The sequence below is a fragment of the Equus asinus genome, chromosome 16 (assembly GCF_041296235.1).
Source record: "Equus asinus isolate D_3611 breed Donkey chromosome 16, EquAss-T2T_v2, whole genome shotgun sequence".
NCBI lineage: Eukaryota > Metazoa > Chordata > Mammalia > Perissodactyla > Equidae > Equus > Equus asinus.
The window spans coordinates 18,196,782-18,214,506 of NC_091805.1; the positions used below are offsets into that span (position 1 = coordinate 18,196,782).

At 34.5% G+C, this 17,725-nt stretch overlaps 1 protein-coding gene across 23 annotated transcripts in view; it reads left to right on the forward strand.

Moving 5' to 3' along the window:
* The window catches only part of ADGRL2 (adhesion G protein-coupled receptor L2), a 594,466-nt gene that overhangs the window by 523,637 nt on the left and 53,104 nt on the right, over positions 1-17,725 (forward strand). For all 23 annotated transcript variants that reach the window (XM_070486667.1, XM_070486675.1, XM_070486671.1 and 20 more), the window contains one exon: positions 15,562-15,671. In XM_070486667.1, coding sequence (XP_070342768.1) covers positions 15,562-15,671 — 110 coding nt within the window. The remainder of the gene's footprint in view (positions 1-15,561; positions 15,672-17,725) is intronic.

The window sequence follows — 17,725 nt, forward strand, 5'->3', positions numbered from 1 at the left end:
ATTAAGCTGTGATGATTACTGAATATGAAATGTAACCAAGATTATTTTTTATTCAAATATAATTTAAATATTCATCAAAGAGAAGTTATGCTTGAGACTGACAGAGACTATTAACATCAAAAAATATAATTAACTGCATTGGGTATCATGAAGCAGAGTTAGCCAAATAGCCGAGAGGTCTAATTGCTCTAGAGTTTGAGAAGCAATGGTTTTATTTTATGCCGGAGCTGTGGAATTAATAGTAATGCAGTTTCCTATGTGGGCCAATTAAAAGCTGCCTGTTAAGGTTCATTGCTCTATAGGAAACCCATTGAATATCGCTTAGTAAACAGGATTGACATGTCAGTGTGTACAAGAAGATAAAATACAATAAAAATCATGAAAAGAAGAACTAGTATTAAAAGAACTGGTTTTGAAAACAGTTCCTTAGCCCCTTTACAGTTCCAGTGTTGCAGTGGATGTCGTTGGATGCCCTCCAGATCCCCCGGCAGGATCAGACACTCTTTCCCCCAGCTGCCAAGGGAGTTGCCTGCTGGTGGGCTCACCCGTGTGGCTGCCCAGGAACTGCCGGGGGGCTGAAGGCATCTTAAACCCTTCTGCCCCAGGCAGCCCTCACTGAATGCCACAGTAAAAAGGTTTGGCCTCCTCATCCTTTGCTTCATTTTGAAACATCTCTGGAGGGCTCTCCCATCTCCAGAACTCCCTTCCTGAGGCATTTGCTGGGCCTTTGTTGCCACTGTGTTGCACTCCTCGCTCTCCCCAGCCCTGCGTCCCTCCTGGCTTCACCCCTAGTTCCAAGAGCACTGTAAGCCTCTCACAGATCTCTGCCTAAAGTTCCAGTCCCCATGTTTCCCAGCCGAAGGTAGGCGCTAATATTAAATATAAAAACAAGTCCTGTCTGGTATTGGTTACAGACATTAGAGGAATCTGGCAATTAAAAACAAAGTGTTAAAGCAAAAAAAAGAATCGACCAATTCAGATCTGAAAATGGCATTTTACATTTGAAAGTTTATCTTTGTCGTGTGGTCTTTTTTCTTTAATAAAGGTAGTATTCTGACCTTTGTGATGCTATTACACTTTTTAGCTGAATACAAAATGAAAGCACTCCTGATTGAACCCAAAAGATTTTGCTTTGCCCAGGCTGTATATTCAAAAGTGGGCAGGCGTTCTAATGGCATTTTGACATTAATGAGGTTGCTGAAATGGAAAAGTTGAAGGGTCAACGATAAGAGCAGTAGTAAGATCTTCTACTGTTTCTTTCTCTTATTAGTGACATATCAAATATATTTAATAAATTGACCATGATTCCTAACATAAAGTATGGAATGTTATGTGTGAGTGTACTACTTTAAGTATTAGAATACTTTTTGCAAATAACCATAATTCTAAAACTCTCTAGCTATAAAATATGCAACTTCGGATGTGTGTAATTAAGATGTCGTATTTAGCTGTAACTTTCATACGACATAAAAATCTTAAAATAGCTTAATAGATTTTAATGTGTATAATATAAGAAGACATACATTGTGTCTTTAATCTGCAGTGATAACGAGGTTTTCCTAGTCATTTATTATTTAATATGCTTACCCCGTTTATATCTGTGGCCTCAGCGTGTGTGTTAGCTTTCAGAAGAGTGATCTTGCTGCTTCACAGCACACAGCCCTGTCCTCTCAAGCCTGTACATGGTGTTAGCCGTATTTAAAGCTCTTGAGTCTAGCATTTTATAGGTCACGATGAACTGAGCCTTTCAGACAAGTTACTGCTATGGAGCTCATTCAGGCTTGGAGTATAATATGGAATGGAAGCCTTCTGCCTTCATTGTAGTTTTTAAAAACTAATACAAACCTTGTAAAGCAGAAAAGTTTTAATTTGGTGTATATCCTATGGTTATGGAACTATGCGTGACTTCTGAAAATTGTATCTTTATCTTTCATTCATTGATTTGTGCTACGAAATAATTACTAAGTTATCTGATGTACAAGCTACTGTGCCAAATGTTGTAAAGGTATTTATGAACAACTGGTGAGAATATATATTTTCAAGTCTACAGACTGATGTTTATGGAGTTAATAAATTTTAGAATCAGGCACATCATTAATGTAGCGCATGTGGTTCAGAGATTCTCAAAACAGGTACTAATACCTCAAAGATATTGTAATCTGGTGAAGAAGATGAGATATGTACAGAAATAACTATGATCCCACATCTCTCCAATAGCACAATAAATCTCTGAAAACTGATGGGAAGGGAAAGTGATGAGTAATGGCCTGGGGTGGGAACGTGTGCTCTCTGCTGAGGGAATACTGAGTAGACCTATGAAGGGAGTTCTTCAACTTCTCTCCTTACCTTTCCAAGCTTTCTGTACCACGCAGTGTCACCTCAACTTTCTTCTTCCTTTTGGGCACTGTGAATTCTCTTGTGCCTAAGCTAAGGGGGAAAGGATCTTTCAAAGGTTGTCTTCTTCATATTACTCAAAATTATGGAATAGTTCTATAAAATAGTATATTTAAAAAAATTTTTAACTCTGTGATGTTGATATGGAAAATAACACTAGAGTTTTAGACCCTTCATATTAACTCTGAAACAATGAGTTCAGTCTTTGTGTAATTTCATATCCATTTGTTCATTTTCTTCTGCATAGATATTGTTTGCATATGGTGTATCTAGGGTATTACCATGCTGTCAAAATTGTAGGTATTTCTACACCTAGGATATAGCATCAGATAATGTCTTACATCACTGTTTCTAGTACCAGAATCACAGGTGGATAGAAGATTATCATTTCCTTCCATCTTTCCTTCTTTCATTCCTTTCTTTCTTGCTTCCTCGCTTCCTCCTTCCCTCCCTCCCTTCTGTCTTCCTGCCTTCCTTCCTCCCTATCCATGTATCTATGTAGCTATCATCTGTCTGTCTGTTTTTAGGTAATTTCTTGCCTTTGTGACTGAGATGCAGCAAGCGGACACTTCCCTTGATCTGTGCTTTTAAAAAAAAAGAGCACTTTGGGTAATAAGCTGTAGACTGAATGCTTATGCGTAGGTGTTCAGTTATCGAGAATGCCATCAGCAATGCCTTGTTGCTTTCTTATCAGCTACTTCCTGCTGTCAGCTTTGCACTTATTTCAATAGAAAAGGATTTGCATCAAATGTAATGCCTTATTATATACAGCTAACATGGGGTTTTTAATTGTGCAAACACATGAGACTCCTGCAGTGATAGTCAATTTGATAAAAGGATTAGATTATGAATATTTTGTCATGATTAAAGATTAGTTCTGATTTATCAGAAATAAGCCAGTGAAATTTGCCATGTATATATCAGTCAGGTGAGACTCCATTAATTTTGAGAGTGTATGAACCACCAAGTAGCCACCTCTCTATAAGTCTCTGATGAATTTGATTATTTATATTCAGATTATGGGCATTAGGATTGTTTTTAGCCTTCCACACCTGCTCTACTGCTAAGAATATGCCAAGAGTCAGTGGTTTCAGCTTTTTGCCTTTATTGTTTTTCATCTCGTCTTACAGAATAGATAGGTAAATATCTATACAAAATTCTACAGTTTTTCTTAAGGAAATGACAGCTAGTATGTATCAACAGGACATTTTGAGTTGTTCCTTCGAATAAAACCCCCCCATAAAATACAGAAGAGTAAGAATTCCAGTTCAGAAAGTATGTATTGAGTATTTTTTGCCATAAACAGGGCTAGGCATTCTAGTGGATTTCCAGAAAGCCTAACAACACCTAGCTGGAGAGATAAGAGTAGGCCTAGAAACAGCTCAAAACATCGTGTGAATCTGATACAGTAAAGAGCCCAGCATTCGTTGGGGTGTTTGGAAAAGAATATAAACAGAAACGTAAGATTTTAGAGCTTAATTCTAAACATGGCAGATACTTGGTGAGAAAATATAGAAGAGATGCCACATAGCAGAATATGGTTAATTGCCAAATTAATTATATAGACAGTTACTGCCGTAGGGGAAGGAGAGAAAGATCACTCAGGTTTGAGTAATCAGGGAAGAATTTAATACCTTTGGCCCACGTAGTTTATGAGTTGGTTTTCTCCATCCCCCTCCTTAGCTGATGCTTCCTGCAGAGGGTCCCCCTCCCTCACGTCCTGGTACATAACACCGAGATGCCGGGTGCTCCTCCTAGGCTTGTGCGGAGGGCACCACTATGAGTTGGAAAACAGCACTTCCTCAGACTGGTAGCCTAGTGTCCTAACCTCTGATAATGTTCTATCCCAGAGACTTAAGGTCCTTCAGATGGGTCTTCGTGTTAAGGAAGAAATAGCTTAAGAAGCGTGTGTAGACAGTAATTTCTGTGAGAATTAAGTTCTGATGCTGCATTCTAGATTAGAAAGAACAACATAAGAAAATATAGGTAATGGTTTTTATGGGGCACAAGGTTAAAATTTAGAAACAGCTTCATGACTTTCAGAATAATTGCATAGTACTTTGTTTTCAGAATGAGAATTTTCACTTTGTTGACCCTTTGGAGAAATATTAATTCTACGCATTTCTCTGTCCTCTGACATTAATTTGTTAACTCAATTGGTATTATTAAGATATTGCTCACTCATATTTTTGCATCCCCTTTTACACAATATATCCCATATTTTACTATCAGAATATTTTATGTTACGTGAGGAACATAAATTCCTTTGAAATAAAAGTAATAAGAAAAGTGTATTACCTGAAAAGTAAGTTTGATGACGAGATAATAGTACAAAAATTGTGAAAAATTTTAGTAGCAAAAGAATTCACCTTGGGTAAAGAGCAGCAGTGCTTTCTTGCCTCTTGATGGAAAAAAAGGCACTTGCAGAATGTAGTTATTTTAATAAAAAGTGAAAAAATTTTCCTGAATTGATTAAATACTTTAACAAAAAAGTAGTACTTTGTCTTAAATTTTGCATAGATGGAAAATTTTAAAAAGCCACACTACCAAAAGTCTTCTGATTTTATTTCTATGCTTTCAGTTTGATTTGTACAGGAATTTCTGTGGACATTTATTTCTGTGCTGTAATCACAGTGAGGTCTGTAAAAGAGGACGTTATATTAGCTTTCAATTAGATTAGAAATTAGTTTCTTTTAGATGCATAGATTTTTTAATACTAACTAAATGACACCCCATCAAACATCTTGGGAGGCAGAAAAAATATTTATGGCATAGTTTTTTTGTTTATTAAAACCATATCCAAACCTAGGGAGTAATCTTTAAGGTGAATTTAACATAGCAACAACAAAAATCTAGTTCACTCAATTTTGCCCTCCAAAACTCCTTTTAGTTGCAGGTTCTTTTGCATTATTTCAAACTCTAATCCTCAGAGCGGGTAATTAACGGACCAGAAAAGCCATTTGTGGAAAAGAAGAGCCATAAGGGTGAAAATATTTCTTCACAGAATGATCTTTAAGAAGTAAATAATTACAAAAGGAAACGGGTTGGGATGACCAATCTAAATCTGAGGATAATTGGAAGGAATAGAATATGAAAATCGAAATGCTTGGCATGTACAACAATTCTCATATCATAGCAAGACTAATTAAATATTTAGAAACCAAAAATCCCCTCACAATTTGAAGAAAAATAACCCACAACAAAAGGGTCTGTAACTTTGCAGATAATTAGCAAGGGTTATAGGAAGGAAAAACATCACAGATTGGCTCCGAGGCTCTGCAAGGTCATGTCTTATTACACTGTGTCTTTTATATGGTCTGGTAACAAGTTTCTTGCTAATTTAATCTAACTAGGGCATCCCATAGCGATTTCCCATTTCCCTTGTTAAAAATGTGATCGTTGCTGCAAGTGCACACTGTAGTCGGTTAACATTTTTATAAATAATTGCTCCTAATTGATACAGGTCATAATAATTTTTTGAATTATTAAAAGGGGAGGTCTTAAATTTGGTCACAGAAGTGATATTTTTAAAATATTTCAAAATTTTATAGTTTTTATCTCCACTTAAATTTTCTTGTTCCTTTCATTAAGTAGTTAGACCTGATGACCCTGTGAATGAAATTTAGTCTCAGTGGCATGCTTTGTAAATAAATACTTCTTATTTTGCTAATAAAAGCAAGTACATTTATGTTGAATGTGCATTTCTGCAAACAAGAGATTTTGTACTGGATTAATAAGGCTCTGAGTGAGTCAAGCCTAATTTGCATTAAACTGACCCCAAGGTCCAGTAAAAACTGCAAGGAATTTCAAAGGTTTCTAAAACATAGGAAGTTGTTTTTAGCAAATCGGCGTTGCCATTTCAAAATGCTTATCTTAGTAATTAATGCGAATTTTTGAGGAAATTTTTAGGTTTCTTAGATACAAATTTAACTATGAATATTAAATATTTAATATAAATATTAAGGCATGCATACATTGTGACTATAATTTCTGACTTAATATGTTACTCAAACTGATTATGGAAGATAACCACTTTGGTGTTATTTCTGTTTTCAACATGGTGAAAAGTAGAATGACAGCTTTCTGGACATGAAGAAACAGGACTTTTATGTGAAGCTTTTGTTGACTTGCTGTAGCTTATTTGATAGTTGCTTATTTATTTTGGGGGGTTTTCTCTTTCTCTTAGATACTTTATACTTTTTCAGTCAAGTAGTTTTCAGTTTATGTATTTATAATACAGAAAGATATTTTGCAGTTTTGCTTGTAGTTATTAAATAATAAATTGGCTTTTCTGTGCTTTTTTTCAAATACAGTTGCAAAGATTTAATCACAGTTGCAATTTTTAAAGAATCAGGATTATATTTAAAATTTTTGAAAACATCAATATATATAAAACTGAATGGAATAGAAATTATATTATTTAGTTTTTCCTAATTATGTATCTGTGCATGTCGCAGTATTCAAGCATATTCTCCTAGAGATTCTGCTAGTAACTTTATTTCAATAATTCAACTTTATTTTAAGGATTTTAAAATACTTTAAGTAACACAATATTCTATGATGCTTGGAGTATAATATCCTAACATGGCTAAAGAATTAAATACTATATGATGGATAGAAATCTTTTAGAATGTACAAATTATTAAATAAATTATGAGAACAGTTATGTGACAAATGGGAACATTACTATAGAGCACCTCCTTTTTTTACCATATTAATTACACACCATTTAGCTTCCTAATGTTATGTTTACCTAGCAATTAGTTAGGCTCACAAATCATCATTAATAAATATTTAAAGAAAGCAAGACCCACTTTCCTTAGCTCTACAGAACAGAAGTTTAGATGACAAAAGAGCATTTCATCATACAATAAAAAAATAAAAGTTTGATAATAACGTGCAAGTCAGTGTCCCTCTTTCATTTGTGAGGATGATTGTAACCTTGTATGGTGGAGCGTGACAGCTTTTTATCCCTTCGGTTTATTTGATTACTTTGGTTGAAAAAATCTATTTGCATTGGGACTCACCTATTCATGTTTTAAGGTCATCTGCTATGTGTTTAAAATTTTTTTTCTAAATTTGGACTCAAAAAGACAGGAGGTTTAGTGCCTAGAGTACTACATTTCTTGGTTATTTGGAATTGTTGGTGTATGAAGAATTGATTTGGAAGCTAAAGGGTAGTTTTTTCCCCTGCCCCTTAAATAGATGTGTCTCGTAAGTCTTGTATTATTGGTTTCATGGTACAAAACTATGTCCAAATTGACAGAATTGTTTGAGAATCAGGTACAGTTGGTTGAAACAGAATTGGATGTCTGGTATTTACTTTCTACTAACTGTTTATTTATAAGCAGAAATAGCCAAGTTAACCATTCATCATTATTTCATTCATTCAAAAACAATTACTAAATTTCTCTTACGTGCCAGGCACATAATCACCTCCAATACGAATTTACAGGTTGACAGCGTTCTTTTTCTTTTTTGCCCCTTGTGGTAAGGTTTCTGAAATTTTTAAACTTGTGTACTTGAATAGAATAAAATGTACTTACTGACATATAATACCTTTTTTTTTAGTAATTGAGGCTTGAGAGTGAGTATCGTTTCTAGTCCATTAATTAGAGAATGGATTCATCTTGCAGTAATTCAACTGTAGATGTTCTATTCATTTACTAAGATATAATTCTCCGTGTGGATATGGTTTAAAGTCTTCCAGGGCACTCCTGTGAATGCTCTACTTATATTTAGCACTTTGCAAAGAAGTATCATTACATGTTACCCTGGTAACTTGAAAGCACTTATTTCATCTCCAAAAAGTGAGTCGTTTTAACTAAGACAGAAGGTAACTCAGGAAAGAAACAGACCTATTATTGCTAGTATTTTATAATTGAGTTTAAAAAATAACAGATGCCACTTAGAGACTGAAAGTGCTGAAACAATCTTCACTGAACATACAGACTCAATAAAGAATTGGGCTAATTCTAGAGGATGACTCCAAATTTGGCAAACAGTAATTTTTAGTTTCTGTCGTCATATACTGAGCTTTTCTGTTGAATGCTGGAGTATTTGTTCAAGTCGGTAGATTTTGCATTTTTAATCTTCCTTAGAACTGTGGTGAAAAATGGCCCCTGGCAGGAGATAATGAAATTTTCTTAATTTATATTTTCAAGCAGAAGCCTCATTGAAAATGGCATCCTATGGCCTGGAGACATAGCCCTTGTGCAGGTTTCAGGGGAGATGCAATGCTAATGTAGTGCCATCGAGACGACGAATGACGGGACAGTGAAGAAGTAATTTAAGGAAGAAAAGAGAATGTGCCTAAGCTTTATTGTAGCATATCTAATGATCTGCTGAAGATTCCCAATGGTTTTTGGAGCACGACTGGAGAAACTAATGTTATCTTGCCAAAACAGAAGCCCCTGCTTAATCAGCAGAACAAGAGTATTGATTAAAACACCTCTCACAATAGATTACACATGGAATCTCATCTCCATACTTTGCACTTGGTAAAGTGTAATAATGAGCATAAGATAATCAAAAGAAGAGTAAAAGCAATTTGTTAGGCATTGTACAATTCAAGATTAGATTTGGAAAGGAAACAAATTTGCATGAGTAGTTCAGCCTGTTTTTAAAGCTGTACGCAGAAAATCCTCTGCACAGTCTAAGAGCTACTCTGGAAGAATAAAAACGTTCTGTCCCTTTAAGGTTTGCAAATCTATGTCCATCTTATATAGGGAGTACTTATTGTTATTACTGATATTTTTGTTGTTGGTAATTCATATTTACTGAGGGATTGTGCAAAGAATTTGCCTGTATTATCCCATTTAACCTAATGACAAACTTCTGAAGAATTATGTTTTACAGATGAGAAAGCTAAGGCTGAGGGGTTTAATACATTGCTTGTGGACTCACAGTTAAGTGAGCAGCTGAGCTGGAACTCAAATCCCAAATCTTTCTGATTCTAAAGCCTCTGCTTTTTAAGCACTAATCTCAACTAGCAAATGATTTTGCTTCTGAACAGAGTCAAACGATATGCTGTATTGTTGATTTTTATACAATTTATTCTCAGATTATAATAAGTAATGTGCTCATTGTGCCTTCTTTCATTTACAGCTTTAAAAGATTAAGGAAAAGCAACATATTAATAGTTTGCATTATTATTATTTCATTAGTGATGAAGTGCTACTGTCCCCAAAATAGAAGATAATATTTCTTCAAACTTCTGCTGTTAATCTGTACAAGGCAATTTCTAGGTAATTTCCATATACTAGTATGTAAATTATTGATAATACACATTTATAAAATGCCTTTTCATCAATTACACGTTTTTCTTGGCAACATTTATCTTAATTTCAAAAAATATTGTGAATAGCTTAAAAGTTAATATTGAAGCCTGAGAACATTGATTACATCTGGAAGATAAAATATACTGTTTTTAGTACTCTTAACTTTCTACCATCTGCTAATTGTGATAGTTAAGAGATTCATTAGATATTCCTTAAAAGTATTTTTCTCTTACATATTTTGCACAAACCTGGACAATATCACTGACTTCAAATGTTACACTCTAAATTTTGCTAATAAGTAAATATATTGGTATTCTCCTGTGCATAAGAAGTAAATTAACAAGCTATTAATCTCCAAAATTGTGCAGTCTTATTTTCTTCAACTTTTGAGATATACATTTGGCTTCATTTCTAAATAGAATTTTTCCCGTTTAGAGGAGAAAGACTTATAGCAATGAGTTTTAAAATAATTTTAAAAATTCAGGTTTTTTTGCTCCATTTACATAAAGCAGCTTTATGGCCTATTAAACAGGATTTAGGATTTCCTTTGTTGTGGTTGATGGGTTTTATGATTAAAATATAAGTTTTATGAATATTTATGTCAGAAATAATACTTTTATTCTAGTGTTTGAACTTGATAATTTTACAAAGCATTTACTATTGGATTTATTTTAGTTAATGTATGGAATTCTCAGGATAAGTGTTGTATTATATGTATATTTTAGATTAGTAAGAAAATTAGAGGAAGAAATATTTAATTTGATAGTCAGAAAGTTGCAACCTAAAATAATGTATAGAAATAATATATAGGTGATATTATTTGGTAGTGCTTTTAACCCAGTGATATGAAATAATGGTTAGCCTTTGGTCTATACGTGCTAACTTTTGGGAATGTGGTTAGAATATTAAAAATGATTAATGTTTAGAATTTGAGACAGGGTGCTTATGTCCTTTTACATTTATTTCCTAGGTGGTCTTAAATCGTATACTATACCCCAGAAACTGCTTAGCTGTTATTTGCAAGAGCTGCTTTATGCCTCTGGAGTTCTCTCTAAAAATAATTATATATTACATTAATTGTCTTCCCGTAGTTGTGCCACTTTATTAAAATTTATCTGAATAAATAAATCAAAGATTGAATATAGAAAAATTTGCAGTGATTACCGTGGATCTTCTTTGTGGTTATTTTTAATGACATCCTTCTTCTAGGGAACATAGTATATTTTCACAGAATGTCAAAAATTTTATTTCCAGATTTATTTAGTGTTATAAATTTTCATTAGCTAGCAAATATTTCGGAAAAGAATATACTTTCTCTCTGTTGTTAAAAATGGGCTTACATGCGATGCATACATGTACTTAGAAATTGTACTTATTTAGATCCCCTGTGTTCAGAATTTATAAATAACTAGCCTACTTGCTCAAAATTAGAGCAACTAAAACCCTTGATTCTTATGATTAAAATTAGCAAGAGAAGACATGTTAACATTGTAAACTCTTATTATGTGTCTGCTGCAAAAATCATGCTCATCGCTTAATGAGTTTCTATTTCACTTGTATTGGCATTAAGATTTATGGAGGAAAAAAGCAGGCGTTTCTTTGCTCAAGTATGTAAACCTGTCTTGTTTTAATCCAGTGGTTGTCCTGCATCAGAATCACCTGCAGAGAGAGGTCAACCACAGATTGTTGGTGCTCACCTCCGGAGTTTCTGAGACTGTTGCTCTTGCTTGGGGTGTGAGAATGCATTTCTAACCAGTTCCCAGTTGATGCTGGTGCTGCTGGTCTGAGGACCGCTTTTTGAGAACCAGTGCTTTAACTTTCCTAACTCATCTCTGCAAATACAAAATAAAATGAGATTATTTAGAAGTTGAAGTGTTTAAAATATATCTAGTATCCATTTTCTTTTTGATGAACAGTAATTAATTAATTGAACTTGTATTTCCTTCAAGTTGTAATCAAAGGTCCACCTATTTAAAAAACAATTTCTCTTCTGTGTTCTCATTCATCTCAATTTTTATGTTTAACATCTAAAAAAGTGTAGATTTTTAACATAATGAATCTGTGTAGTATTACCAAAATATACTGATAATTTAATTGTTAATACAACCATGACTTTACTGATAAAGAAATCTTTTTCTGTGGGGGAAGAGGGAGAAAAATCATGCCAGGAACATTGCACGGGGCTGAGAATACAAACAACTGAATACCTTTCCTTTCTTGGCTTAGTTGTGCCTTTTCATTTTCATTAGAATGCAAACTTGAAGCAGAACAGTTGGTGGGTATTTACTTTGCTTCTGTGGCTAATTGCTTTCTATTTCCCTAACTTCTTAAATGATAGCAGTTTATGGTTTTAGAATCTTACCAACAGTATATCCGTTAAAGAATTTTCAGATTTTTCTTAGTACTAACAGCTCACACTGGTATTTCTTTTCCCCTGTGTCCCCACGCTTAACTGTATTTGGAAACTTAAAGCTACTTGCTTAGTTCATAAAGGAATGTACATAGTCTGAATTTTTATTTTCATCATTTAGTCCTCTAAAAACTTAGGGTTTCTTTTCCATGAATCAAGATACTGGTATGCAAATCGGATAGTCTTAGACTTTTGCGTTCCTCTTGCTGACCCTTTCCTATTAGCCCCTGAAGTCCTTTTTTTCTCAAGATTAATTTCTTGCACTTTTGATATATAAAAGTGAACATTTGTGACATCTTGGGAGGCTGTGAATTCTAGAAATCTGTGTAATTTTATTTATAGCAACTCCATTAAATCTCCTTACCTTCAGTTTTACTTAAGAATAGAGCCCTAGAATTATCACTTTTTGCTGTCTTAAAGTGAATGCTGTGTACAATGTGATTATTAAAAGGAATAAAAATTATGTAGTTGATATAAATTGTGTAATTGCTTTGACGTTTATTTGAATTGTAATTGTGGTCCGATGACTAAAGTTCAGAAAAAGAGTAAATATGAGCAATTATTTGTCATTGTACGGTGTTGGTCTTTTAAACAATATGAATGCTTATCCCTTGTATTCTTCTTACAAACATACTGTGACATTGAAAAATAGGGAATAAAAGATATTTTAAATCCCATATTAAAATCATATATATTCATTTGATCTTCTAGTGGGAAAAAAATTGGATAATCTTCAGTGTATTCTTAATTTTTGAAAAATGATACATGAATTCCCAAATCCTTTGAGCTACATCCTTCTCCACGTTGGTTCAAAGTTCGTCACGTTCCTGGTCCATTTGGACCTTGAGCACTATCCCCTGTCTCTCCCACCTCGTTCTGGTTTGGTGGTATGAGAGGAGGCTACAGTGGGGGGCGGGGGGGGTGATGAACTATGTGAAAAGTTTACTCACGAGTGGAATTGTTATTTTATGGGATTTCTATCATGAATATATTTCAGATTTATTTAAAAACCATTTACTACATGGCAGAGTTCTGTTGGGTGGCTGTCAAATCTGTACCTAAGGGAATATTATAGAAGGGATATCTAACTCACAGGAGTTTTGATTTCTTTGTTTCTGAAAGATGTGAGAGTGAAATAAAGGGGGGATCCTTGTAGGTATGCATAAATGCAAGGAAGGAAATAAAAGAACTTTAGTTTCTGGTGGGGTTTTTTTGGTGAGGAAGATTGCCCCGAGCTAACATGTGTCGCCCTTCCTCCTCTTTTTGGTTGAGGAAGATTGTTGCTGAGCTACCATCTCTGCCAATCTTCCTCTATTTTGTATGCGGGACACTGCCGCAGCATGGCTTGCTGAGCAGTTTGTAGGTCCATGCCCAGCATCGGAACCTGTGAACCGTGGGCCACCAAAGTGGAACATTTGAACTTAACCACTGTGCCACCAGGCCGGCCCCAGAACTTTAGTTTTTGATGGAGACCAGGTTAGTCACTGAGAATTCCTGGGAGATCAAGGAACTAAAAAAAATCAATGAACTCTCGTGTTGCTATAAAATTTAAGAAAGAAGAAAGTGAAACATTAGTTGAAACATTAGACATTGACCTATTGAGAAATCTTAAATCCATCTGCTGTTTAAAATTTTAGGATATAAAATTGGTTCTGTGATTCATGTAAAAATAATTCATTTACACTAAACAGAAAAACATCAGCAGATTTCTTCAAATGATTGTACCAATTTAAGAGAAAGAATAATGAGAATAAAAAATGATGTTGCTTTGGAATGTAACGCTGCACCAGTTACCTTATCCATGCTCTTGAAAATTATTTTCTGTGGTATGTTTTTAAAAAAATGGGGAATACAGTATTATAGATTAATCATGATGAAACACCATTAGTATTTGCACAAGCAATATTAGTTATAATTTATTTAATATGTAAGACTTTTGCTTGAAGTCCATTATATTATACCTTGACCTATAAAATTTACCTGTTAGATCCTGTAGAAGTTTTCAGGTCTTGTTGCTCTTCGAGCAAGACTCAACCTGGTTTAAGTCGAAATGGCTCCAAAGTGCATGCCTTACTATACCTCCGCCTCTCTAACACAGTTCTCCTCCCACTGTCCTTTAGACAGTTGTGCTAAAAACAGGGCTGCTTTTTCATTCATTTGCCGTTTTATAGTCTAGTTATTTTCTGCACTATAGAGTGTCTGGTATTCAAATTGTTAAATAAATTTTGTTATAATGCTCTTGTTCTGCTTGCTTTGCCTTCTTAATTTACATACCATCAGAAAATATAATGAAAACCTTGCAAACGTTACATTCCACGGATTGTAGTCAAGTGAAATTACAGGGAAATAGTTCTTGCCTTTACAAAGCTTATAAAAAGATCATGTGGACTATCCATAGGACTTAAATAGATATCATCTTGCCTAGAATTCTGACTTAATTCTAATAATCCTGATGAATTAATGACAATATAAAAATAAGAAAATACTTCCGATAGTAATAAATAGGACATTCTAGGCATCGTGGTAGTGACATTCTTTTTAACGTTGTATTTCAGAGATTACTAATTTAGAAGAACGAAGGTTCACAATCATACCATATTGATAGTATAAGCATGTCAATCTATGAAAATAGTAAGAGTAACAACAGTTCTTAGACACTGAATGTGTCCTGGGCACTGTGCTAAATGCTTGGAATGTGTTCTATCATTTATCAGGCCATAGCATGGCAGGTGCAGTCTACTAGCTTGATATCTGGTATTCAAGAATATAGAAAGTGCCTGTGGGGCTGGCCCCGTGGCTGAGTGGTTAAGTTTGCACGCTCTGCTTCGGAGGCCTGGAGTTCACCAGTTCAGATCCTGGGCGGGGACCTAAGCACTGCTTGCCATGCCGTGGAGGGATCCCACATAGAAGAACTAGAATGACTTACAGCTAGGATATACAACTGTGTACTGGGGCTTTGGGGAGAAAAAAAAGAAAGTGCCTGTGATAGAAAATGTAACACAAAACTGTATTTAGAGGATAAATTTAAAAAGCTTGCTCCTTTATTTTAATGTGTTGTCAAAACTTACAAGCTAATCAATTTATGACTCCATGTCTCTCTTCAGTTGTAGCACCATTTTATTTTTCATAATTTTAATTTTTAAATATGGCGAGTATCCTGGTAATTTGTTTGTTTCACTACAGATTGAGTATGTCAAAAATTCCAGTTAAAATGTATGGTAGAATAATAGAGAACTGTTAGCTATTTTCTTTTCACTTCAAGTTAAAATTTAGCATGACCCATGATACAGAAATATTACAGCATAAAGAAAATAGGACTTTTGTATCTCTTTATTTAATCATGTAGAGTGACCTAATCCCAGTTGAACTTTTTGATTTTTGGTACTAGTTGCTTGAAGAAAAAACGAATCAATTCTCTATTATATTTCCTTAGTAAAAATAAATTATTATGTTACATAAATGTGATTTGTTTTCCAGGTGCAACAATCGAACACAGTGTATAGTAGTTACTGGGTCAGATGTATTTCCTGATCCATGTCCTGGAACATACAAATATCTTGAAGTCCAGTATGAATGTGTCCCTTACAGTAAGTATGAAGTTTGTATTCTTCGCTCTCTCCAGCATTCCTCGTCGATACTGAAAGACTACACATGTGAAAGAAGCATATGTTTATGGCCTACAAAACCATTATGCATGCAGAGCACTAACAGACTCAGGCCTCAAATTAGCTTCATGAAGTGTGGAAGGGAGCCATAGTGTGATGCTGGCCAAGTGTCTGTCTGTGTTCTTAAGTGTTTGGCTTTTAAGGCTAGTGTTTTTCCAGAAAACAAACTTGAATTAGCTATTCAATAGGGCAGATAGAAATCTGTACTTTTGCCCAATACCAGTTGCTGACAAATTGGTTTGGCTCACAGTTTTCTAAAGAAGAAATTGACTTCGGTTTTAATCGTGAGCTGCTTGAATGGCTACCTGCTGTTGTGGTAACTTCAGTGCCTCGTAAAAGCTGCCATTGCAGTAACCGAGGCAAAGGCTGCCTTTTTTGTTCCCTTGTCTTTAAGGGAGAATTTCTTTACCAGGTTCAGCGATGAAACCTTAACACTAAATAAAATAGACATAACAAAACCTTACACATATTCCTATTTTTAATTTGGCACAATATCCATTTTTAGTAAGATCCTATAGGGGGGTATTTAAAATTCAGTTGGAAATTTCATAAGTAGGCTTCAGCTAATGCTTTAATTCTGGGTGGTTTTCCTCCTAATCTCAGAATTCATAGTTCTAAATTGTAGTCTATACTTTCAAGAGAAAAAAACAACATCTTAGACGACTGATTTTCATAAGCTAGTTTGTTTGATAGTTTTTGTCTTCTTTACTTTTTAAATTAGAAAAAAAAAAGTGTCACATCACCTTCATTCACAGGGATTTGAATTAGAAGTTCTTTAGTGGCAATTTTCTAGATTGGAGATAGTTTTTGTGTACTTCCCTCCTAAAAAAAACTGGATTCAAACTAAATAATGAAATTGCTTTTTCTAGAACCTCAAAAACTAGATCTCTAGTTCTGATAAATTCATATGTCCTACCTATCAATTCTCATAGATGTATAATGCATTCTCACACATCCTGTGAAGGTGCTGTCTCTGTCTTCTCTGCCCACAGTTTTGATAAATTGGCTTTTTGTGGTGTATCAGTTAAAGGCCAAACACAGATTATCTTTTCTTTTCATCCCTGCTCTGTGTTCCTGTGTTCCTGTGAAATGGATGCTTTTTATGTTTTCAGTATTTTCTATACCATCTGTAGGATCGGAAGCCTACTGAGTGCACTGATCTTTATATCATTTCTCCTGTGTGTAGTGTTGGTGGCTTACGTAATCATTCTCCTGTGCCACTAGAGGAACATTGTATTCTTTTGAGCTAACCAAAATTTTGTTCCGTAAAGGCACTTTCACTTGAATTTAGCGTGGTTTCTGTCCTCAAATTAGAAAAGGAATACAGCATCCATTCCCAGACAGTGGAGTCAGTCAGAGCGGCCAAGAATTGTGTCTTTCTGGAGCCAGTTCCTGTCACCTAGTCTGTAGACCAAGAACAGTGTTAAGCAAATATTATTTTCAGACTCTTAAGTTATTTCTTGTGCTGTTTAAGAAAGGAAAATGTGGATATCTTCTGGAACATCTAACTTTCAAAATTTTACTTTTTCAGTTCTCCAGAAGTATTGTACATTGTGCACTAAACTTGCAAATAGCTATGCTCAGAGAAGTATTTGTTCTTTTTAGTTTTTATCCTTAAAAAAAAAAAAGCAGTAATTAATTTGCTGTTACCTTTCTAGATGTTTGCACGAGGCAGAAATAAGTCTATGGCTTTTTTTGTTAACTATTTCTTGCTAAAGAATAGAAGTAATTATAATACCTGTATACTGTACAGTAGTGACACACTATAAATTGCATGTTTTTTGCTAGTATTAGCATTTCAAGCAAAGGATCATTTTAGATTGTTTGATCTTCTGTAGGTTGTATACTTCCTTATCTCTTTCCCTCTCCTTCTGTTTCTTTAAGCTTCTGTCTGTTATGCCCATTTCGTCCACTTGCTTTTATTTTAAGCCTCTGGCTTTCACTTTCCCCTTGTTTTAATAGTGTTTTTGTACTTT